This window comes from Antechinus flavipes, chromosome 6 (assembly GCF_016432865.1).
Source record: "Antechinus flavipes isolate AdamAnt ecotype Samford, QLD, Australia chromosome 6, AdamAnt_v2, whole genome shotgun sequence".
NCBI lineage: Eukaryota > Metazoa > Chordata > Mammalia > Dasyuromorphia > Dasyuridae > Antechinus > Antechinus flavipes.
The window spans coordinates 67,380,359-67,405,324 of record NC_067403.1 but is presented as its reverse complement, the minus strand read 5'-3'; the positions used below and the strand labels follow the sequence as shown (position 1 = coordinate 67,405,324).

General features: G+C 37.5%; 1 protein-coding gene across 1 annotated transcript in view; it reads left to right on the top strand.

Annotated features, from left to right (window-relative positions):
• Positions 1-24,478, top strand: part of TBC1D9 (TBC1 domain family member 9) — a 113,656-nt gene extending 89,178 nt beyond the window's left edge. The window contains exons 12-21 of the mRNA XM_051967231.1: positions 431-716; positions 2,485-2,614; positions 10,455-10,553; positions 11,122-11,190; positions 13,886-14,126; positions 15,736-15,801; positions 18,215-18,301; positions 19,692-19,766; positions 19,942-20,045; positions 22,290-24,478. Of these exons, the coding sequence (XP_051823191.1) occupies positions 431-716; positions 2,485-2,614; positions 10,455-10,553; positions 11,122-11,190; positions 13,886-14,126; positions 15,736-15,801; positions 18,215-18,301; positions 19,692-19,766; positions 19,942-20,045; positions 22,290-23,021 (1,889 nt within the window). The 3' untranslated portion in view covers positions 23,022-24,478. The remainder of the gene's footprint in view (positions 1-430; positions 717-2,484; positions 2,615-10,454; positions 10,554-11,121; positions 11,191-13,885; positions 14,127-15,735; positions 15,802-18,214; positions 18,302-19,691; positions 19,767-19,941; positions 20,046-22,289) is intronic.
• The last annotated feature ends 488 nt before the right edge of the window (positions 24,479-24,966 follow it).

The window sequence follows — 24,966 nt, the reverse complement described above, 5'->3', positions numbered from 1 at the left end:
TATTTGCATATTTAATTATTATTAATTATTTATTTTGTTTATTTAATTATCATACTTTGCTTCATACTTCAGTCCAAACTCATAAATTCATTTTTCTAACAGTCTTCATTTCTAGCATAGCAATGGGAAGAAAAGGATATGGATGTCCCCAGTGGAAAAGATGCAGCCAAAACTAATTAAAAGAACAATTCATTGACAATCTGAACTAGAAGGCAGAGTTGGAAAGACAAGAAAACCTGCCTGTCAATCTAGTTGAAAAGGAAATATGAAAATCATGAATTCAGAGAAATTTAGTGTAGCAAGGAAATTGCATTGTCCCTTCATGTTACTAAATTAAATCCATTTGAATGGTTTTTTTAGAGAAAGAAATATATATATTTGAAAATATATTTGACTTAACTTCCCCTCTCTCTGCTGGCCTGTCTTACAGGAGCATTGGTGGATCAGGGGGTTTTTGAAGAACTAGCCCGAGACTATGTCCCCCAACTGTATGACTGCATGCAAGATCTGGGGGTGATCTCCACCATCTCCCTATCTTGGTTCCTCACACTGTTTCTTAGTGTGATGCCTTTTGAGAGTGCCGTTGTGGTTGTTGACTGCTTTTTCTATGAAGGAATCAAAGTGATCTTCCAACTGGCCTTGGCTGTCCTGGATGCCAATGTGGACAAGCTTCTGAACTGCAAGGATGATGGGGAAGCCATGACTGTTTTGGGGAGGTACTTAGCACCACTCTCAGATCTCTCAAAGCCCTCTTTCCTTTCCACATTCTGTCCCACTCTCACTGTCTGTCCTACAGAAATGGGGTTCTGTTTTCCTCCTCAATGTCTTTGCCCAATTTGGTCACCCATGCCTGGAATTCTCATTTCTTCCTTGTAGAATCCTAATCCTTAAAGCACAGCTCACTGGGCCCTGAGCCCTGCAATTTTTAGCACTCTCCCCTTCAGATAACTCTGTACTCAGAATTTACATTTCCATATCAATATTGTATTCCACTAAAATGTAAGCTCCTTGAGAGCAAGCTCTTTATTTAGCTCCTTCCTGTTTAAAATTCTTATCCCTATTTTCAGTAAACATCTTTCTCAGATTTACTAATAGCACAAAGACTAGGAGAAGTAATTAAAGCACTAGATGACAGAATCAAAATCCAGAACGCATTAATAAATGAGAGCTGTTTTTGGCCGGTGGCTTAAATATAATTTTGATATTCATAAATAAATTTTTATTTTATTTTAAAATGTAAAAACCATTTTTAGTTCAAAGATATTAGTTTGGTAATCCTCTGTGTTAGCACCCAGAACTGAATCAGATGAGATCAAATTCAACAGGAATAAATGATACAAATCTAAAACAAATTAACTGTCCAGGTATGAGATGGGGGAGTATGGTTGGATAAGTTTTTCTGAATAATCTCTGAGGATTTTAGAGGGCTGCAAAATCCCCATGAGTCAGCAGTAAGTTGATGCATACTATAGAACAGGATAGGTTCCAGGAATTAAGAAGTGAAAATCTCCTTCTGCTCCCTTCTAGTCGTAAGGGAATACTCATGTGAACACAGTGAACTATGTTCAATTTGAGCACCGCAGTTTAGAATGGACATTGACAAGCTAACTGGAGAATATGTGCAGAAGGCACCTAGGAGACTAAAGCTCTTGAGTCTGTCTGATAAAAAAAATTAGCTGAAAGAACTGGGCTAGGAAAGAGAAGACTTAAGAGTGGACATGATGGTTTTCTTCAAGTATCTGATAAGGCTGTCATGTGGAAGATGGATCAGCCGTGTTTGGTTTGGTCCCAAAAGGCAGAACCTGGGATAGTGGAGAAAAGTCAAGAAAACATGAATTTGGCTTGAAAACGAAAAAAAATGTCCTTATTATTAGAGCCATTCAGTGGCTCAGTTTTTATCCTTTTTATCAACAATACCAGACACACAGTAGGTTCTCAGTAAATGCTTATTTATTGACTAAGGGCAGGGACTTTTTTGTTTCTGTCTTTGTAGTGTAGTTCCTGTGCAGAGTAGTCTGTTTGATGGTGTAGTGGACAGAGCACTAACCTTGGAGTCCAGAGGAGCTGAGTTCAGATGTGCCCTCAGACACTTAACACTTTGTAGCTGTGTGACCTTGGGCAAGTGCCTTAACCCTAATTGGGAAGGAAGGAAGGAGAAGGAGAGAAGGAAGGAAGCAAGAAGAAAGAGAAGGAAGGAAAAGAAACCTAACTATAGTCTTTTGGGGGTCTTTTTTCTCCATTTTTTGCATATTATTTTCTGTGTGTTAATTAAATTGAGCCTCAAACTAGTGTTTGCTTCCACTTACGTCAGATCTGTTTTCATATACATTTCAGCAGCATCACATACGTGTGGGAGATGGCTTTTTAAGGTAATTTGTTCCTCGTGGTGCACTGAGCAATTTATAACAAGAACATCCATGTAGTATGTGCCAGCAGATTCCTGGGTCTCTTCACAGCCTCTGATTGATTGTTATCTATCTGCAGGTACCTAGACAGTGTGACCAATAAAGATAGTACCTTGCCTCCCATCCCTCACCTTCACTCCCTACTCAGTGATGATGTGGAACCTTACCCAGAGGTGGATATTTTCAGGCTCATCAGAACTTCCTATGAGGTAGGTGCCATTTGCCAAATCTCTGAAGTCAGCTAGAAATAGGAGACAGCTTGCATGTGGGTTACTCGGGGCCATTGTTAACCCAGGAAGCATGAACTAGCTCTGGGAGGATCTGCTTCCTGTCTCACTAAATAGCAGGAGAAGACTTATTGTGAGCCTGGAACAATGTCATCACCCACTTGATGAGGTCATTCTCTGTGATCTCTAACGATATATTAAGAGGACACACAAAGTACCATGAGGTAGATGATGAGTCATGATAAGATTTCATCCCAAAGATCAGAGCCAGAGCAGCATGTGCAGGAGGATTCACTGAATTTTAATTGGGCATTCCAGAAGCTCTGGGGCCTAAGGATGACCCCGCTGACTCAGTGGTCAGAGTAACTTGGTCCTGAGGAGTCTTTTCTGAGATTCTTCCCCAATTTGGATGCCAATTGGGAATGATCCTGTTAAGTCAACTTACTTTCTCAGGTCAAACCCCCCCTTCCCCCACCCCAAAGCTTAGCATTTTTCCTAAAGTGAAACAAGCGATCTTGTTAAAGTCAAAAGCCCCTTCAATTGCTTCTTTAATTGTTAGAAGAATCAAGTCTCTGAAAAAGCCTAAAACTGTCCTGGCCTCCTGAATGTTTTCTGAAAATGGACCTGACCCCTAAGACTGGAAGGCAATGGAGTATAAAGAAATGAGCTCTGGTTTTACAGTTGCCATGTACCACTTTCTCCTTGGAGCCTCAGTTTCCTCATTTGTAAATCAAGTCAACACAAATTTATTAAGCCCTACTATATGTTTTGTACTGTATTTTTTTTTTTAAGAAGCGGGGTGGTGAATGTTGGATTAGGTGACCTCTAAGATTCTTTACAACTTAAGTCTAAAAGTGTATAAGCAAATTGTACAGGTCATGGAGTAGAATGATACTTGTTCTTATAGCAATGGCTGATTTGTAGTATATCCACTGAGCTCCTTTGCACTCCCATTTCCTGGCATTTGCCCTAAGAATGTGGTATGTATGCACTTCTCTAAGAAATAATTAAGATTTAGAGAAAGAATTCTTTTGAGCACATCTTTTCCTCCTATCTTTAAATGTTGCTACATTCTGCAGCTAGAAATTGCCTACATTTCACTTCACTGCTTTGTAATTGTTTGTTGGGGAATGATTAGGAGGATTAGGCTGGGGGTGGAAATAACGGAGACAGAAATGTCTACTTGCATCTAAAATCAGAAACTTCTTTTTGGTGAGTACAAAATCCTTACTGGAAATTGTTTTCAACTCATGCAGGGATATTTTAATGAGACCTTTTCTATTTAGACTCTGACTGCACCACTGATGACTAGACATACTCAAAACATGATGTTTGTATTATTCATATTATACAGATTTCATATTTATATATTTAAAATCATATACACCATTTGGATCTAAAAGTAACCCGCTCTTTGCTCTCTGACAATGAGCAGCCCAGCAGCCATCTATAGTCAGCATGTAGGGAAGACCGTAGAGATTGGAGACAAGATCAAAGAATGGGTTTCCACTTACATGCCTCCCTGCTGATTCTCTAATAGGAGAGCCTAAACATCTACAGTAGCTTTTCTTCAGCAAATTGAAACCAAGATGCTAAATAGAGAAGCATCTGCTATAAGATTAGGTTTTTTTTTTTTTTAAGAGTTTTTCTTTAAAAAAAAAAAAAATTTTCCTTGTACCACAGCAACTTAATGACTGATTCAACCACTATTCTCTTGTAGTCATGTTATCAGCATCTAAATGATTTGTATTAAATTCTAATCACTAGACTCTAAATGGAATCTATTGTATCAAAATCTAGGCTGGTCAACAAAGAAATCTCTAAAGAGGATAAAGTATATTCCCCTTTCTTGTCCTTGAGAAAATTCATATTAAGGATAAATGAGATCAAAAATGGCAGCAGAAAACTATTTTTTGTTTTGTTGAGGTCTTCTCTATCACTTTCTTTCTGTCTTGTTGGGCTTTTCTCAAAGTGTGGCTATCCCAGAGCTTAGAACACTTGGTTAGGTGAGAAGGTGAATCTGCATTCTGACCCAGGAATGATAAATTCTCTCTAAAGAATTCTTTAAACTCTAGAGAGATAAAACTGTTCTTCTTGGTTCATAGATATTAAAGCTAACAAATGGGATACTGCATGTGAAGAACAAGTTTGACTGGACTGAAGAGTATTCAGTAAGACAGGAAGTGGAGGCTAGTTTTGAAGGTTAAACAAGAGTTTATATTTTAAAACCCTATAGTCAATGGGCAACTATTAGTATTGATTGAGTCGTGAAAGGACATGGTCAGATCAGAGTTTAAGGAAAATCACTTTTGTCAGCAAATGGGTCAGATGCATTGGAGTGGGGAGAGAATTGAAGCTGGAATTCTGTCAAAATAATCTAGGCAAGAGGTGAGGAGGGTCTGATATAGCTAGGATGGGAGTCGTATGAGTAGAAAGAAGAGGTCACACTCAAGTGGTGGTGTGGGTAGCAGAAAAAAAGAGTAGGATTTTGTAACAAATTAAATGTTTGGGTTGAGAAAAAGTTGGGGATAATGCCAAAGTGAGTCAAGGAACGTAAAATGATAGGAGTGCTTTTGACTTTGAGAAAGGAAAAAGAGGGAAGGGTTTGGGGAAGATGTGAAATCATTTTGGACATAGTGGGTTTGAAATGTCTCTGGAATATCTAGTTTGAAATTTCTTGATTGGTGAAGCAGGACTGAAACTCAGGACACAAATTGTGGATGAATAAATAGATATATCTGCATAGACATGATAAAAAGTTATAAATAAACCCATGGAACTAAGGAGATTACTAAGAGTGTGTAAAGAAAAAGAAAATAGCCTGGGACAGAACTTTGGAGAGCTCTCACCATTGGAGACATCATGTAGATGATGACTTCTTTAAGAAGAGTATTTGAATTCTAATAGACTTGTGATGGAAAGAATCATCTGCATCCAGAGAGAGAATAACGGAGACTGAATGTAGATCAAAGCATAATATTTTTCACCTTTTTGTTGTTTGCTTGTTTTTTTCTTTTTTTATCATATTTTCCCCTTTTGATGTGATTATTCTTGCACAACATGACAAATATGGAAATTTTTAAAAGAATTGCACATTTTTAATCCATATCAGATTGCTTGCTTTCTTGTGGGAGTAGGGAGAAGGAGAAAAATTTGGAATACAAGATTTTGCAAAGGTGAATGTTGAAAATTACTTGTGTGTGTTTGGAAAAATAAAATATTATTAAGAATTTTAAAAAAGAAATATGGGGCAGCTAAATGGCACAGTGGACAGAGTACCAGCCCTGAAGTCAGGAAGACTTGAGTTCAAATCTGGCCTCAGACACTTAACACTTTCTAGCTGTGTGACCCTGGGCAAGTCACTTAACCCTAATTGCTTCAGCAATATGTGTGTGTGTGTGTGTGTGTGTGTTTTTTTTTTTTTAATTTTTGAAAAAGAAGAGTATCTGGATAAGGAAGGGAAAAATTTGTGCAGATGCCTCTAGCACAAACTTCCCCTAACTGAAATCATATTCTGCTAATAAGTGGAAAGAATGGCTGGATTTTCCTGCTGATATCACATCCCAGCTGTGCCACCCACTACCTGTGGGCAAGTCAGTTTAATCTCCCTGGTTCTCAGTTTCCTCCCCTGAAAAATTTACGGAGGGGTTGGAGTAAATGTTCTGCCCCAGTTCTAGAGCTAGAATCTTTTAACACCTAGAACCCTGGGATGAGGGGATCCTGGAAACTCCCTCTCTAGAAGAGGGTAATAGGGTGTAAGTTATTAAATAGGAAAATCTCCCCAAATACAAGAAATCATTTCTTTCCCAAAGAGAAAAGGACAGAAGCATCCTTGCTTCTTCAGCTCCTCTTATTTCCCCTAATTTTCTTTTCCCTACTTCTAACCCAAGAAGGACCCAGCTGAAATGGAGAAAGCATCCTCTTATACCTAAGGTCCTTTGGCTGCCCAAAGTCCCCCACTTTGTGGCTTGTTGGGATGTGAAATTTCCCTGCTTGCTCATCTGCTCCATCCGAGATTGCCAAGGCAACCAAAACTTAAGATTTTTTTTTTCAAAAAGAACCTAAAGTATTTTAGACTAAGACGTGAATGAGCCTTAACTTTTGAAGATTTAGACCTGGACAGAAACTTTAAGGGCCAGTTAGTCCATTCCCACCTTCCCTCTTCCATTTTATAAAAGGAGAAACTGAAATCTGGAGAGGACAAGTGACTTAAGATAGCCTCCAGCAGATTAGAATTGAAACCCAGGCTTTTGATTTCAAATGTAGTTCCTTTCTGCCACAGCCATCTTTGAGGGAATCTGCAGTTTAAAGACATGCTCTTTGACTCAAGGGAACCTATTAATTATGGGAGGAGTCAGTGAGCTGGTCATACAAATCAAACTTTCTATGACTTCATAGCTCCCTGTGCAAGTGTAACCTTCTTATCCAAATACTGTAGGAGCTCAGAGAGAGAATCTTGAGGCTGGCTCATGAAGTGTGTGCCTTTATGAAGATGGGCTGGTTGATTAAATCTGAACCATGGGATATTTTTTTATTTTTTACTACCAGCTAAAAGAGCCAATTTCTTTTCTTCTTCTGTGCCTTTTATGAATTAGTCACTGCATAGCCTCAGAAATGAAAATTGCTCAATGGAAAACTATTAAATTAGTAGGTGTTAATGGGAAGAAATAAAGTCTGTGTGTTTTATTAGGCAGAATCCCAGGACTACTTGCTATTTAAAAAATTTGCTACATCACCAAGGTTGGCAAATAGAAAAAAAGTGAAGGCAGAAGACAGAAAGAATTGCATAAATACTGAGATGGTAAAGACAAAGCAGGATTATTGATTTTGATGGAGAAGGGCTCTTAGCCCAGACCCTTCATTTTACAAAAATCCTAGAGTTGATGGAATGATTCACCCAATCTCATATAGTAAAAAGGTTGAGATTTGGATCCAGTTGCTTAACTACTTTATTTTCATTGTTCTTGAGCTCAGTCCTTTGTGACCCCATTTGAGGTTTTTTTCTTCTGGAGTCATCTGCCATTTCTTTCTTTAATCCATTTTACAGATGAGGAGCCTGAGGCAAATGAGATTTGCCCACAATCACACAACTAACAAGTGTTTGAGGCCAGATTTGAACTGTGGAAGGTGAATCTTCCTGACTCCAAGCCCAATACCATATAGCTGCACCATACTCAATCACTAAATCCAGTTAATTTTTCATTATACTTAAGTGCTTTTCAGTAAGAACAAACAATTCAAGGGAGGGGCCGATTTAGGAATGACTTTGATTTTGGCTTCTCCCAAAAATTTTTTTAGACATTACATTATTTCCTTGAGAATTGAATTTCTGGATGTCCTGAGAGAAAGGATTATATCTTTTGGCATTTGCATCTGGTTTGTGAATCCTGGGAAATGTTGGCTCCCGGACACATTGAGATAATTTGTTCACTCTATTTTTAGCATGTTAATATATCCAAGTTTCTCCAAAAAGGAAAGTTAAGTCATTCCTCTTGATTTTTCCTTTAGAAGTCATCCTCAAATAGCAAAATGCAAGTTGAGAGTCACCAATGTACTTATGGGAACTCTCAATGAAAGGAATTTTGTATGTTCTTCTTTATCCCAGTCCAAAAATGGCAATCTTCTTTCCTGCAATCTTCTTACTAGCTCTGCATATGCATCCTTTTATCATTGTCACATATAGATCTATCTGAAATACACCAACTCTCTTTTCATTACATGGGTCTATTAGTGTTGAAGAACCAGAATTTAATACTTCAATGGACAAACAAACAAAAATTCAAAATTATCTTTAAATCATTTAAAAATTCTTGAGTCAATTGATGTTCTAGTGTTAAATGTCCTGGCCAGAATCTCCCCCAACCCTATCCTTTCCCCTTTTTGGTTGATATATAAAGAAGCCCTCTGTACCCCCCGGTGTATCATGAAGGAATTGCTCTCTGGATATGCAGCTGTCAATATGATACATTAGACTTTGTCTCATCTGGTTGAGTTGATTCTGGGTGGTAGACATGACAGGTAGAAACTTCATAAGAAGAGAGCTGCGATATCTAATTAAGCTTAGAAATTATCTTTCTCTGTACCAAGATAGTTCCTTTTGTTTGGAAGAATCTGGTTCTTCACCATATATCCACATCATACCCTATTCAAAAGCAGCTTTTCTTCATATGAATTGCTGGTTTGAAGCATTTTATGGGGGTTTGTGGGTTGTTGTTTTTTAGGATATTTTAGAAATAAATGAACTATTTTTTGCTTTGAGAAAATAGCAGACTTGCACAAAGCAAAACAAGTAAAGATCTTGTTACATATTATTAAGAAACATTTAATTTTGAATAGCACAGAAGGGCGTGGGTGAAGAATCCCAAGAGTTTTACAAAAAGAAAGTCAGATTTAGTGCAGATGACTTTGCCTTTGGGTTCATTCCTTGGCAAGAAATCATCCCCAGGTTGGAATGTTCTCTGTTGGAGCTTTATCACCTAAGGAAAGGTATGATGCTGTAAGAGGAATGGGAACTTTGGATCTCTTCATCTTGACCTGAAAGGGGAAGTGTTCACTGTAGTTTCCCTGACACCACCTGCTACAGAAGGCAAATTGCCTTAATATTTACCTCCCCATGATCAGATCTGGGATAATCGACATCAAAGCATGCTCAATTCCATTTCTTCATCCTTCCTTTTGTTTCTCTGACAAGGCTGATTGGACATTCAACTAAATATTTATCACCACATGTGAGAAAGAATTGTGCTAGGCAATGGGTGAGCCCTTCCCCCATGAAGCTTTTTGTTGTTGTTCTATCATTTCAGTTGTGTACACCTCTTCATGACCTCATCTGGGGTTTTCTTGCAAAGATACTGAAGTGATTTACCATTTCCTTCTCTAGTTCATTATACAGATGAGGAAACTGAGGCAAATGGGATTACAGTACTGAGACTGAATTTGAACTCCAGACCTGGTGCTCCTTTGCACTATCTAACTGAAACTATAGGAAATATTACCTTTAGCTATTTTTTAAAAATCAGTTAATTTGATAATTTCCCCCATTTAAACTTTTTTTTACATTTGTTTTTAAAACTTTGAGTTCTAGATCCTCTTCCTTATCCCCACTCCTACTCCCTATTAAGAAAGTACATGTTAAGTTATCATTATTATATAAAAATATTTTTTATTTATATATAGTTATATACTTACAAACTAGAATTCACATCAAGATATTCTGTGCCTTCTCTCTCATTTTGTCCCCCTCCACTGTGAAAGCAGGGTTAAATAAGTTCTACAGGATTTCTAATCATTAAATAGCAATTTTAAAAGAACAAGTCTTGGAATGCGCACTATCTCTTATTTCTCAAATCAACCAATCAGTAAGTTACATGGCACAGTGGATAGAACATTTAGTCCCCATCTGCTTCAGTTTCCTCAACTGTAATTGGGAAGTAATAGATTCTCCCTCTCAGGATTGGTGCAAGGCTAAAATGAGTTAATATTTTAAAAATAACTTTGTAAATCTTAAAGTGCTTTGTAAATGCTAGCTATTGTTGTTGTTATTGTTTTGCTAAAAACGTATTAAGCACTGTAAAAAAACAAACCAAAAAAAAAAAAAAAAACCATCAAAATATTCATTGCTTTTACGAATTCCATTCTGGGACGAGGGAAAACATCATGTTCATAAATGTGTCCCAAGATAGATGGGGTCAAGATGGGCTTTTCCAGAATAAAGCCCATCAGCTGAGCTTCAGGCTTTCAAAAGGATGTTTCATTAACTTTTTTGGAGAAAGACAACAATTTCTAGACAAAAATTTCAAAGGTACTGGGTTTTCCTTTCCAGAAATTTGGGACTATTCGAGCTGACTTGATCGAACAGATGAGATTTAAACAGAGACTAAAGGTCATCCAGACTCTTGAAGATACTACTAAGCGTAATGTGGTAAGTCCCTTATAAAAGAGCCTCTTCTCCCCTCCATCTAAATTCCTCTCTCTGGCCCCTGAATTCTACCCTACCTGGTGGGCATGATATATTAGAAACGATGCTGGATAGAAGTCAGAGAACTGGGTGCAAATTTTGCCTCCGTCACTGGACAATTTACTTAAGCTCTCGGGTCTTTATCAGAAAAGTATCTGAGGCTGGTTTGACTTCAAGTCTTCTGACTCCAGGTCCAATGCTCTATTCACTGCACTGCCTATGACGGCTTTGTACCCCATCATCACATGATCAGATCAATTCCTCCTTTCCTAGTCATTCATGTCCTTAAGAGGATGGCTTTTCTTTTGTACATATCATCATCATAATATCATTTAATAGCCTTAACATTCATATAGTCTTTGGATCACCTGCAGTACTAATTCTTCCTGACTTAGATCCATGTTCTCTTCACTGGGAAAATATTAGTGTTACATAGCTGAGCTCTTGGGTCAACAATTTATTTGGGGGTCATTCAGAACACTTCCTAGTAAACCTTCTCTGCCTCTAAACCTTCTTCTTCCATTTTTCAAAGGTGCGGACAATAGTGACTGAAACATCATTTACAATTGATGAGCTGGAAGAACTGTATGCTCTTTTCAAAGTAAGCTATAAATGAAATTTGTTTATGGGTGTGCAAGGAAAAAAATTCAAATTAATTGGAATTTGTTGGGTAAATTTTCTAGCTATAACCAACAGAACCTTCTAATGATAAAATAATCACAATAATAATCCTGGTAACTCACGTTTGTAGAACCAGAAGAAATGCTTCAATAAAGCATACCACTCAAGACTAAGACAACATTGATAATGTAAGAGTGGAGTGTTTAAGACTTCCCCATAGGATTATATTTCTAAATAGATGCATTTGATGTTTTCTGTTCTTACACACATTCTTTATCCTTACCACATATATGCCTACTCTACAAAGGAGCATTGACTTATAGAGCAATCACAATGAGATTTTAATTTAGAATAAAGTAATTATCAATGTATATTTTGTAAATAAAGCTCTTTATGAGAAATAAAATATAGTTTTATAAATACATAAGAATGTTGCATTATATTTAACATGTAAAGGACTGCTTGCCATCTAGGGGAGGGGGTGGAGGGAGGGAGGGGAAAAATCGGAACAGAAGCGAGTACAAGGGATAATGTTGTAAAAAAAATTACCCTGGCATGGATTCTGTCAATAAAAAGTTATTATAAAATTTAAAAAAAGAGAGAATGTTGCATTAGAGAAGGAAATATTTACTTGATTAAATTTCTATCTTTTAGATTTTATAATTCATTTCTCATTAATCTTCTTAATGAATGAGAAAATATTAATAATAATAATTCAGTGATTTTTCTCATTTTTGCCATTTCAGATAGACATTCAAGTTAGAACATGATTTCCATTAAAAGTCTTTAATTTAAATATAAAGGAATTTTCTTGACATTTTCTAATTCAGGGGTCACTTCCATCAGTTGACTTTACTGAGTGACTCCATTGGGTGTTATAGAGCCATTCCAGCTATGGAGAATAGAACTTATTGATAAGCTGTCCTAGACATCAACAGACCAAAAGAGTTGTTTGTTTTGGTTTTTTTGGTGAGGTAATTAAGCATGCTTAGGGTCACACAACTAGGAAGTGTTGAACTCAGATCCTCCTGACTCCAGAGCTGGTGCTGCTCTATCCACTACACTATTTAGCTGCCCCAAGTTCCAAAGGAGTTTAAAACAAAAAGTAGCCTCAGGTAGCCTCACCTTCTCTAGAGGTAGTGAAAGGAGTGAATATGTATGTAAGGATTCATCGGAGGCATCCAGGTATTTTGAAAGGGACATTGGATTTGGTATCAAAAAAAAAACAAGATTTAAATGGGATACAGTATAAAAAGTATTGTTTTGTATTCATAGGATGTGCATTCACATTCTAATTCAAATGCTCTGTGACCTTAGAAAAATCATTTCCCTTCTGTTTCCTTATCTGCAAATCTCTCCTCCTCTATTGATCCTGCCTTGCAAATTCAGGTGAATTGTTACAGTGCTTTGCAAATAGGATTAAGAACAAAATGGAAGACTGAAAACTCAGACTTAAGTTTCTCCAGTATTTCCTGACAAGGATAAACTATTTGAATTTACTATGATAAGCCTCTTTTTTTCCAAAAAGTATTTCAAGCTAGAAAATCCTTTAGAGATTGTCTATCAAAGTTCCTTATTTAATAGATGAGTAAAGTAAAACCTAAAGACATTAAATATTTTCTCCAAAGTCACAGTGGCAAAATGTAGCCAATTTGAACCCAGGTCCTCCAGCTTTAAACCTTTGTTTTTTTTTATTAGGATACTATTTCTTATTTGTGACAGAACAGCTAGTGACTCAGTGCTTGGAGTGACAGGCCTGGAGTCAGGAAGAACCAAATTCAATATGATCTCAGATATTTACTAGCTGTGTGATCCTAGGCAAGTCACCTAACCTTATTTGCCTTAGTTTACTCATCTGTCAAATGAACTGGAGAAGGAAATGCCAAACCACTTTGCCAAGAAAATCCCAAAAGGGATTACAAAGAGTTGGATATGATTGAAACAACTGAACAACAAATATTTGTAATAAGTTACATTCAGTGCTCTTGATAAATGAAGAAGCTATTTAATATAATAGGAGAAAAAAAATAGTGTTTGATAAGATTAGCTCTCTATTCCCTTTGGATAATGAATGCCACTAAATTCTTCCAAAGTTCACAAGGAATTACATGAGATTGGAGGATTTAAAGTGTCCAGGATTTGTTTTTTAATATAGAGTACTGGATATGGATCTGAGATCTGGATTCAAATACTGTATGTATGTGAGTGTGTGTATGTGTGTGTGTTATGGGCAAGTCATTTAACCCCTCATCATCAATTTCTACATCTTAAGAACAGACACAATAATCATTTCACTATGTATTCTATAAGAGTGTTACGAAGTGATTATTTTGGGAGCATATCTTTAAATTGACGATTTTTAAATTAAAAGTCTCTCCTATTAAGAAATATCATTTTGTTTTTCTCTCCCTTATTTTTCTTTTCCTTCTAACCTTAATTGTTCAGGTCTCAGATTATGTGTGCACAGCCATGATGGCCTGGAGTGAAAGGGTACACCTCCTTTCCCCTCAAAAATGTAGAAATAGGTGGAGAAAAAATAATAGGCCCCTTCATCCCTTATCCTCTCTGGTTTGCAGTAAAATCACTTGCTTTACAAGATTGCCCTTTGGATGCAAATGGCATTGCACTTATGATCTGTGTATAATTCTGTTCTCTCCCCCCTTACCTCCTACCAGGCAGAACATCTCACCAGCTGCTATTGGGGTGGAAACAGCAATGCCCTGGACCGCCATGACCCCAGCCTGCCTTACCTAGAACAGTACCGCATTGATTTTGAGCAGTTCAAAGGGATGTTCGCCCTGCTCTTCCCTTGGGCCTGTGGGACTCACTCTGATGTGCTGGCTTCTCGCTTATTCCAGTTACTGGATGAAAATGGAGACTCTCTGATCAACTTCCGAGAATTTGTCTCTGGACTGAGTATGGAAAAATTATGGCATGATTTGGGGTAACCTGAGTAGTAATCAGCTCCATGAGTAGAGAATCCTTCTTTAGCGGGGAAAGATAGCTTTAAAGTATAAAGAAGTGACACATTTATAAGTTCTCCAAGTCTATTGTAGCATCTCTATCTCTGTGTGTACCTAATTTATCCTATTGTTACATGACCCACAGATAACACAATAAAGACAGAAGAAATATATATATCAGGACAGATACAAAAAGTAGCCTAGATTAGTAAGAATAGTGTTAAAAAGGCTAAAACCCATCATGATCAGAAGGTTGTAAAAAATACCAACTAATAAATCTCTCTATTTTTCAGGAGAAAAGGATGATGATGGGTTAGTTTCATTACTTGGCAAAGACAGTAATAGGTTAACAGATTACAAAGTGATACAGAACTACGTAATTTTGTTTCCGTCTTTTCTACCCAAGAGAAAGTCTTAGGTAAAAAGGACTGAAGAATCATCTTTAAGATAATTGATCTAAAGATGAGTAAGAATGTAATAAAAGCCTAGAGTGAAATTTCTAATGTCAAATGAAAGGATCCTGTCCTTGAAACTGTCCTAGTGAACATTTTCATCAGTAAATTGGATGAAATTAGAAAAAGCCTATTTATCATTTATGGATCACAGAACTGAAGACAGCCAATCTAATGCATAGAATTAAGGTTCAAAATGATCTAATAAATTGAAATATTGAACTAAAACCAAAAAGGTGGGAATAAGTCATTTAAAAAAAATCAATTTTACAAGGACAAGATATAGAAGACCTAGCTTGACAGTAGTTCCTGTTTAAAAAAAAAAAAAAAAAAGATTCACAGGATTTGGTTATCATATTCTGCTATTACACGTGATTTTAAAATGTTAAAAATCTCTATTAACTAGATGATAAGAATACGACTTCCCTGTCTTATTTTGATGAAGAATAACTTAGATTTGTCATTAATACAGGAGAGAAACAAGTCCCTCTTTGTTATTTAGAGATTATTTTGATCAAAGTCTAGTGGAGTTTTTTGTTTGTTTGTTTGATTTAATGTATTGAAGATACATTTCCCGGGAGAAAATTATGTCCAGACATTCTCTTATCAAAATGAGAATTTCCCTCAGCCATGGTCCGGAAAGGTACCTTGAGAAATGCAGAATAGTTTAGCATCATGAAGTAGATGTACCCAAGCCTTAGGAATTAGGAAGACCTGAATTCAAATTCTGTCTCAGAAACTTACTAGCTGTATGAGTCCAGGCAAGTCATTTACCTTCTGTTCACCCAAATTTCCTCATCTGTAAAATGGGAATAATAATAGCAACCATCTCCTAATTTTGTTGTGAGGTTTAAATGAGATGATATTTGTAAAGTGCTTAGTACAGTGCCTAGCACATAGTAGATACTATATAAATGTTAGCTATTGTATGATCCTGAGCAAGTCATTTAACCTTGATTGCTTCAGTTTCCTTAGCTATAAAATGGAGAAGGTAATGGCAAACCACTTTGCTGTCTTTGCCAAGAAAATCCCAAATAGGGTCACGAAGACTTGGAAATGATTGAACAATAGCAAAGGAAGGCTCAATGACTTCTGATTTATTCTTTGTAGGTGCAGCCTGTCACGGGGATCTCACAGAGAAACTTAAGCTACTTTACAAAATGCATGTTTTGCCTGGTAAGTGAACTGCTCAGACCTTGGGGGAAAGATTCTTCAAAATTAGGGGATTATTCAGGGACTCCAGAAAGAAGTGAATTTTAAAAATTTAAAAACTTTTAGGTTGGACTCAACTAAGAGGAGAAAATCTGCTAGAAGACCTTGTACCATGTTCTCTCTCTGGCAAAAATAAAATAAAAATCTTGAGGGACTTCCATTTTTATTCTTCTCCTCAGAACTCAAAAAAAAAAGATCTTTAGGCAAAATAAAGGGCCCATCCCCCCCTTTGGGGAAGGACTTCAGGGAAGGAGAGATCTAGCTCCAGATTTCTGATTTTATTTTCTTAGAGGGATGGTGACCAACTGAATGAATAGTTGTCGAATGACAAACATATCTATGGGGATGAAGAAAGAATATTTGTCCTAGCTCCTTCCTACAGCCTACCCTCTTCTACCTTTCTTTGCCACCATTGTATTGTAACCATTTTTTTATTTGTTTAATTTTTATATGAAAATATTTCACGCAAAACACAAATTTGATAAAGTTCACAAGTAAAGAGAAATTTAAATCCAGCAGGTGTTCTGTTACATCAATAGAGACCTTTTGATTCATACCCTAGACTATTTCAATGCATATTATTCTTTAATTCAATGCCAAAGAAAAAACATGGAATGAAATGAACTCTGTAATGAGTTTTTGTCCTGTAATCAGGACACTGCAAATTCATGATGAGAATACCCTCTCTTAGATCCGGGAACACCTTTGGGCTCAGTTGTGAAGGAGGCAAAGTCTATATTATTCTTTTTGACCATTTGCATTGACTCCTTCTCCTATATGTGTCCAATCAGTATTTGGAGTTGTTGTTTTTTTAAACTAAAAAAAAAATCCTCACTCATAATAAAGTTTTAGGAAGTTGATTTACAAACCTTCCAAGGGAAAATTCATACTTCAGAGAAGATGAACAAGGAGAGGGCAGAGATTAGCATAAGATAATTCATAATGGTAAAATATCTGGCATTGGTATAGAAGATGAATTTTGCAAGATGACTTTCTTTATAGACAGCCACTGAATGTCCAAAATTTGCATGAAGTAGGATTGGAGGAATAGAAGGAAGGGACACTTTTGAATATTATTTCTTATACATACATATGTTGCTAATGTTCCCCATGGCATGTGGGTATTCATTTTGTGATAAATCACGGCATCCTGAGACATAAGAATCTGTTGAGTTGTTTAACTAGGATAGAAGAAGGTGAATCTTCAAAAGAAAGGTTTGGGGTGAGATAAGAGCAAGACAGACTGTTTTGGCTCCCATAGCAAGGCTCTCTCCCTCCTACAGAGACTCAGCTGCTGTAAATGTGCTTTTCATCCTTCGCTGAATATTTGCACAGCTGTAGTAACAGACCAGTTTGCCTCTCTGACTGCTTGTCTGAGATTACATACTTTTTTTAGGAAATGTAATTAGCAAAACACATCCATCTCTCCATCCCAGGGAGCTTCAGGACAGCAGCCCTGTGATTTCCTGCTGGCATTAGTGCCCAACAGCTGCCTGTTTCATATGCCCCAAAGTCAAAAGTCCGGTTTCAGCATTCACCCAGCAATGAGGGAGACACACATTCAGACTAAATGCCTGTCTCTGGTGTCCTTCCTTTTTTAAAGCTCTCCACAAGGGTCACTTTTTGTTTAATGTAATCCCAGCCTCTGGACCGAGTCCAGGCAGACTGGGACATGATCAAGGGGTTAATGGTAGTAATTGTCAGCTCCCGTAGGGCCTTTCTGAAATACAATAATAACTCTCCATTAGCCAGGAAGGGATGTTTTGGAGGGCAAAGCCATTGGACACAATATTGTAAATTACCATCACAACTCCTTGACATAGTGATAATCAAAAGAGAATTTTGGCCCTCGGTCTTGAGCTTGCCACATCTACTTCCAATCTTTTAAGTTCTTTCTCTTTCTCATTGGGTTCCCACTGGATATGATTTGGGGGAAAGGGGGTTGTTTAATGGTAGCAATTGTCAGCTCCCTTAGGGCCTTTCTGAAATACAATAATAACTCTCCATTAGCCAGGAAGGGTTGTTTTGGAGGGCAAAGCCATTGAACACAGTATTGTAAATTATCATCACAACTCCTTGATATAGTGGTAATCAAAAGAGAATTTTGGCCCTCAGTTTTAAGCTTGCGGATCAACTTCCAACCTACTGAGTGCTTTCTCTTTCTCATTGGATTCCCACTGCAAGATATTAACTATCTTAAAAAAAGAAACGTCTTAGAAACTTAAACAATAGGAGATCTTACCAGAATGAGTGATTTCACGTCCTAAGTGTCATTTCTGCTGGTTTTCCCAATTGAGATCTTAACAGGTTTATTGAGATAAGATCCATCTTAAAACCCATTCACAGTTAGAGTAATCACACTCTCTTCCCTTCCTAGAGCCATCCCCTGATCAAGAAGAGCCAGATTCTGCTTTTGAAGCCACTCAGTACTTTTTTGAAGACATCACTCCTGAGTGTACACATGGTAGGTGTTTTTTTTTCCCCTTAATGAAGGCCTTTTTTGAACTCCTTTCAGGAATACAGCATCACTGGGAAGACAAAGAGCTTCCAGACTTATTAAAGCAACTAAATAGATAGGGAATTCGGAAAATCCAATTTCAGACCCTTACTACGTGTGACCTCAGTTTCCACGTCTATAAATATTTCAGTTTCCTCATCTAAAATAATGTACCCATTGTATACATCCTTTGTAATTGTGAAATAATTTAACCTGGTCACATGATAGTATCATGGGAGTGTCATAGATTTAAAGCTGAAGGGAACCTTACAAGTTTTCTTGTCCTACTCCAGTGTTTTCAGATAAAGGAAACTGAGGCACACAAAGTCTTAGGTCTGAGATTTCAAAGTAGATCCTCTGATTTCAAAAATAGCATTTTAACTTAAAATGTTTTGATGGGATTTAATTAGTATATTGCATAAACAAACCCAAGTGTTTGGGTATTATTTTGAGGAAATTAGGGAGAGCCATAGGGGAAAGGGACTGTTACACCCTTGCGGCTGGTGGGCCAAGGATTTTTATTTCTTATATATTTGTTTTAATATGCCTATTTTCTATGAAACTCTACAAAGTTATAGGTGAAGTCCATTTTTGAAATAGCATGTTCCAAACCTGAAGGAATCCCAGTAACACATGTAAATATAGGGAAGAATAGAGAGTTCAATGTTAACAGCATTGGAAAATGCGAAGTGGGAAAAGCCAAATTGGGATACAAAGTTTTGTGAGGGTAAATGTTGAAAACTATCTATGCATATATTTTGAAAAAAAAAACTTAAAGAAAAAGAAAAACAAGGGGCAACTGGGTGGTGCAGTGGATAGAGCACCGGTCCTGAAATCAGGAGGACCTAAGTTCAAAGCTGGCCTCAGACACTTAATACTTCCTAGATGTGTGACCTTGGGCAAGTCACTTAACCACAATTGCTTGGGGGTGGGGGAGGACACTTAAAAGAACAAAATATAAGTAGAAGAAAAATGCACAAAAGACCAATAAAAGAAATCTTTACTCTGAGAAATCGGAATAACCCATCTTAATCAAAGAGAATGAAAAATGAAACCTATTTTCCTTTCAGTAGAGAAATGGAGTATAAGGGGCAGAATGTTGCATACACAGTCACATTCAATTGGTTATTTGTACTTAACAGTTTTTCTTCCTTACAAGGGGGTCTAACCTTTGCAGTGTTGGACAGCATCCTTTTCATTCCAGTTCTGTGCTGGTTTAGACAAACTTCACTTATGAATTTTGAAATCAAAATCTACCAGTGTCCTACTATAAATGTTGAGCATATGTTTCAATTTGCTTTTTTAAATGACATGTCTTACCATTCACTAACATACTGTCTTTCCAAATACTTCCTAGTGGTTGGCCTGGAAAGTAGGACCAAGCCAAATGCTGATGACGGGTTTGTAACAGTGAGTCTCAAGTCAGAAAAAGGTACACCTTTCTCCATATATGTATTTAATTATTAAATTGCATTCATTGATTAAAGGGTTGTTGTTTTTTGTTGTTTGTTGTTTGTTTTTTGTTTTGTTTTTGTTTTGTTTTGTTTTTGCTTGTTGGTAACCCACCAATTAGATTTTCTTCTTGTATCTTGACCTTTTCATTTTAGGGAAGAAAGTGAATTCCCAAGACAATCGTAACTACCTGAGACTATGGACCCAAGAGAACAAAGCCAAGTCAAAGAATTCAAAGGAAATGCCCAAATTGAACCAGGTAACAGATTATCTGACTTTTCACTATCACTCATTTCTACTCTTGAGTGCTTTTTTTTTTTCTTTTACACTATAGCAAAACCTATAATGGGGGGTAGGTAACTGTATCCTAGGGCCAAATCTGTCTCACCACCTATTTATTTTAAAATGTAAAAAACAATTCTTAGCTTGTGGGCCACACAAGGACAGGTGGTGAGTTGTATTTGACTCACAGCTATAGTTTATAGACTCCTAACAGAAGAGGGGGAAAGCATTTATTAAGCACCTGTTATGTGTCAAACTTTGTACTAAGTGTTTTATAAATATTATTTCATTTGATCCTCTCAATACAACTTTTAAGATTACTGTGGCCTCCTTCCCATGGCTAAGTCACCCAACTAAGAGGCATTAAGTTTTTTTTTTTCTCCCTTCTCCTGTATGAGCAACAATAACAGCCCAATGGCAAGTCTACATAGTAAAGCAAAGCAAAATCTCATATTTCCCTTGTTCAAAAATGTATGTCTCATTTTTTTTCCATGAATCTATCACTTCTGTCTGGATGTGGGTAGCCTGCTTCATCCTCAGTTATCACACTAGGTATTTTAGTCAGAGATCTCCCTCACTTTCTGTGGATGAATTGCTGCTCTCCTTCTCTTATAGTAATAATCACGCCATCAGGGTCTCCATTGGTGCCAACATAGAAAAAGGATCCAGTATCTAGAAAGCATTTTCTGATTTCCATCGTACAATTGACTTACGAAATCAAGGCAACAATCCAGATTTTTGTACAAAGCTTCTCCATTTTTTGCATTCTCACTAGGTTCTTTATACTTGGGGAGAGAACTTCTTGATGTGGATCATTTGTTAAATGACAAAAATAGCATTAATGATAACGGCTTTAACATTCGCAAAACTCTTTGCAATTATATCTCATTTGATCCTCATCATAGAAAGTAGATGGTATTAGTATCCCCAGTTTACAAATGAGGAAACTGAGGCAGAGGATAAGAGACACAAAGCTCTTAGACTTTTCCTGTGGAATTGTCCATGCACGTTTTAGATACTATGGATTTGAAATCAGCCTTTGCTCATAAATCCTAAATGTTTGTTCTGAAGTGAATGTTACATGACTTGTCCATTTGAATTGGACTCAGCTTTCCCTGTGAAGATTGGCTTCCCTCGGTATCAACATGTTGTTATTTTTCTGTGCATCACATATGTACCTGACCTCCTCTGAATAAAATGTGACTAAAAGGATATTTGAGAGAGAAGATTTCCCTGTCTTAGAACCCAAAAAGAAACAAAAAATTTAGGTACACAGACAAGAAGGCTAATGAAATATCATCCTTTATTATGTATAATCTGTGTTCCACATTATCTAAGTGAGCTTTGTCTAAGACAGCATAAACTAACATTGTTAAAGTAGGGTAAATTTCACCTAAGGAGTACAAGCATCATGAGTGCCCCCTGAATCCCAAAATAACCAAGCTTATAAATAAAAAGCCTTTTTAAGCACAAATATACAGTACTTTATGGGTAGGAAATCCTGGTCATTCTAATGAAGCTTTGAGTAGATGGGTGAATAATCAGAAGAGTAAGGAACTTGAAGAATGAAAAAATCATACTGAATTATCAGTATGATACTGGGTTCAAATCTTGGCTCTTTTAATATCCATCTGGGTGAGACCTCTTTAGGTCTCAATTGGAAGAGGAAAAAATGAGTGGGTTAATTGAGATGACTTCCTTTCAGAAATTTCTCTCAATGATACATCACTGGATAGGGATTCTTAACATGGGATTCATGTTAAGGAAGCTGTGGATAGATTTTAGGGAGTCCATGATTAACATTTTTTATAAAATTTTGATAAAAAATATAATTCTGGGACAGCTAGATGGCGCAGTGGATAGAGTACCAGCTCTGAAGTCAGGAGGACCCAAGTTCAAAGTATAGATATATTTATTACATATAAATATATATTTACATATATTTATATTATATGTAGATATAGATTATATATAAATATATACATTTACATATATATATATTCTGACAGTATCCATGAGTTTTAGCAAAACTGTCCATAGCAAATCACAAAACAGCTTAAGAAACTTTCTTCTATGATGACATCATATTACAATAAGCTAAAAAGAAAGTTTTTGTGATTGAGTGACTTCTTCCAGGGGAAATTATTTTTAATGGCTTTCTCTTGCCAGATCAGACCACCATACGTTGATAATGATAAAATGCCATCTGTTTTATCCCCAGGGACAGTTTATTGAACTGTGTAAGACAATGTACAACATGTTTAGCGAAGACCCAAACGAGCAGGAGTTATACCACGCCACGGCCGCAGTGACCAGCCTGCTCCTGGAGATCGGAGAAGTGGGCAAACTCTTTATCCCCCAGCCAGCCAAAGAGAACGAGGGCGGGAGCAGTAGTCATCCCTCTGCCCAGGGTATCCAGAGCATGCTGTTCCCCAAGAAAGCCCCCGGCCAGCCCTACTGTGTGGAGCCAAGTGAGCTGCTCCCCACCAGCTTGGCCATGGACAACGAGGAGCCTTCCGAGGGTCCCCTCGGCGGGCAGATGGAGGACATCAAGCTGGAGGATTCTTCTCCCCGGGACAACGGGGCCGGGTCCTCCATGCTCATCTCCGATGACGACACAAAGGATGACAGCTCCATGTCATCTTACTCGGTGCTGAGCGCGGGCTCCCACGAGGAGGAAAAGCTGCACTGCGAGGACATCGGGGACGACACCGTCCTGGTCCGCAGCGGCCGAAGCGCCGCGGCCCTTCCTCGGAGTAACAGCCTGGACAGGGACTGGGCCATCACCTTTGAGCAGTTTCTGGCTTCCCTTTTAACTGAGCCCGCCCTGGTGAAATACTTTGACAAGCCAGTGTGCATGATGGCCAGGATCACCAACGCCAAGAACATCCGGATGATGGGGAAGCCCATCACCTCTGCCAGTGACTATGAAATCTCTGCCATGTCAGGGTGATGCTGAGGCCTTTATGGGGGGTGGGCTGGGGTGGGGAGGGGAGGGTTTTTTAAGTTTTGTGTTGGAGTTCAGGGATTTTGTTTATTTGTTTTTAATTAAGTATTTATTAGTACCTTGCTTGAAGCCTGGTATTTTCATAATATAGTAGAATGAAAATGGTCAAAGAAATATTTAAGTATCTCCAGTTAGGTACAGGACTCACTTCATTTTGGTGGGAATAGGGGGGGGAAGAACCACCAGAATGCAGTTTTATTCTGTGAAATTCCAAAAAGATGAACCTGTCAGTGAAATGTATGTGTTATTCTTATTAACCTTACTACTGTTGAGCTGTAAACACAGTAAAATTAGTTCTCAGTTTTTAAACTCTAAACCAAGTGGCAAACATTTGTGTATTTTTTTTAATTAAAATCTAACCTGTAAAAAAGAAGGAAAGATCAGTGAACAGAGTGATCACAAATGGAAAGGCACCATCAGCTGGATTATCCCTCCCAGTCTCATATCACATCCCTGTGGGATGCCTTTTAAATAGAATTTACAACATTGGGTCTGTTTCCTAGAGCACCACGTGTAAACATCCTGCTCCCGAGCGTTGCCGGTCTCCCTTCCCCAAAGGACCAAAGCGATGGGATGGGAAGGGGATGGTGAAATAAATCCTAGAAGAATCACAAACAGTCAGTTTGTCAGTCTGTGCACTGGGGAAATGGTCAAACAGGTATTTGGTCATTTGGGGAGGGTGGAGAACAAATCAACTCACTGAAGGTAAGGCAGGATCTGATAGGGAAATTTGCTGGTTTTGTGTTCTAGCTAAAAGGGAAAGGGGTATCGGGACTTCTGGGAGCAGAGATTGCAGCTTCTCATTGTTCATTGCTAAAAGGAAACAAAGTCACAATCATTACCACTTAGGTAAGGTCTCTCCCGTAGATGTAAGGACTCATAACCAACCATGTATTGCATACATCCTTTGTTCCAGGAAAAGTCACTGTAAAGTAGATATAAAGTAACCTGAAACAAAATAGAAAACCTGCAAGAACTGTAACTGAATGTTCGTTTCCAAATAGAACGCGTCACTTTATCTAAAGACTAGTCGGCCGCATCAATTTCCCAAATGGTTTGTGGGGATAAATTCTAGGCACACCTGCACTTTGCATCTTGCTGCTGTTTTTGTTTTATTTCTGGCCCCGGTCGTAAAGTTCTGTTGCCCCCTTTTTTTGTCCTGTTGAGTTTGTAATCATTCCCAGGGGATCCGTCTTCTGTTTGCTTGTTCAAAATTTGCTTTTTTGAAGAGATGGCTTTTTTTTTTTCCAACTCTACTACATCGTGTCCCTTTTATTTTGTCCAATGCTGCTCTTTTTTTCTTATTTACAAGAATGGTTTTAAAACTGTCCGATAAAGTTGTGTTTAATGACAAATAGGATAAATGTGAAAAAAAATTAATAAAAGACATTCAGATACTCTCACCTCTGTTTTCTATGTCACATGACCTTTTTTTGCCCAGGAGGAAAAAAAATATCTTTGCATGTGGGGATTTGATCATATTGCTATTCCAAAGAGAATAAACAGGTAGGTAATTGTTTCATAGTTGACATTTGTAAAGTGTTTTTTTTTGGGGGGGACACCCTTTATGATCACATTTGATTCTTACAGTAGCCAGGAGGTAAGACTAGTAGTAATGTACCCATTTTACAGATGAGAAACCTGAGGCTTAAAGAAGCAAAATGACTTGTCTCTGGCCACACAACTAGTAAATATCTGGGGCAAAATTACCTTCCAAGTCCAACATTCTTTCCACTGCACCAAATTTATCTCCCTGTTCTCACGGTGCTTGGTATATAATAGAAACTTAATAAATGCTTAGTGATTGATTAATTGATAGAAACATGGAAAATGTCATTCATTTTAGGCATAGTTTAATAAGGAAAAAACAATCCATAAGAAAGAGTAATCT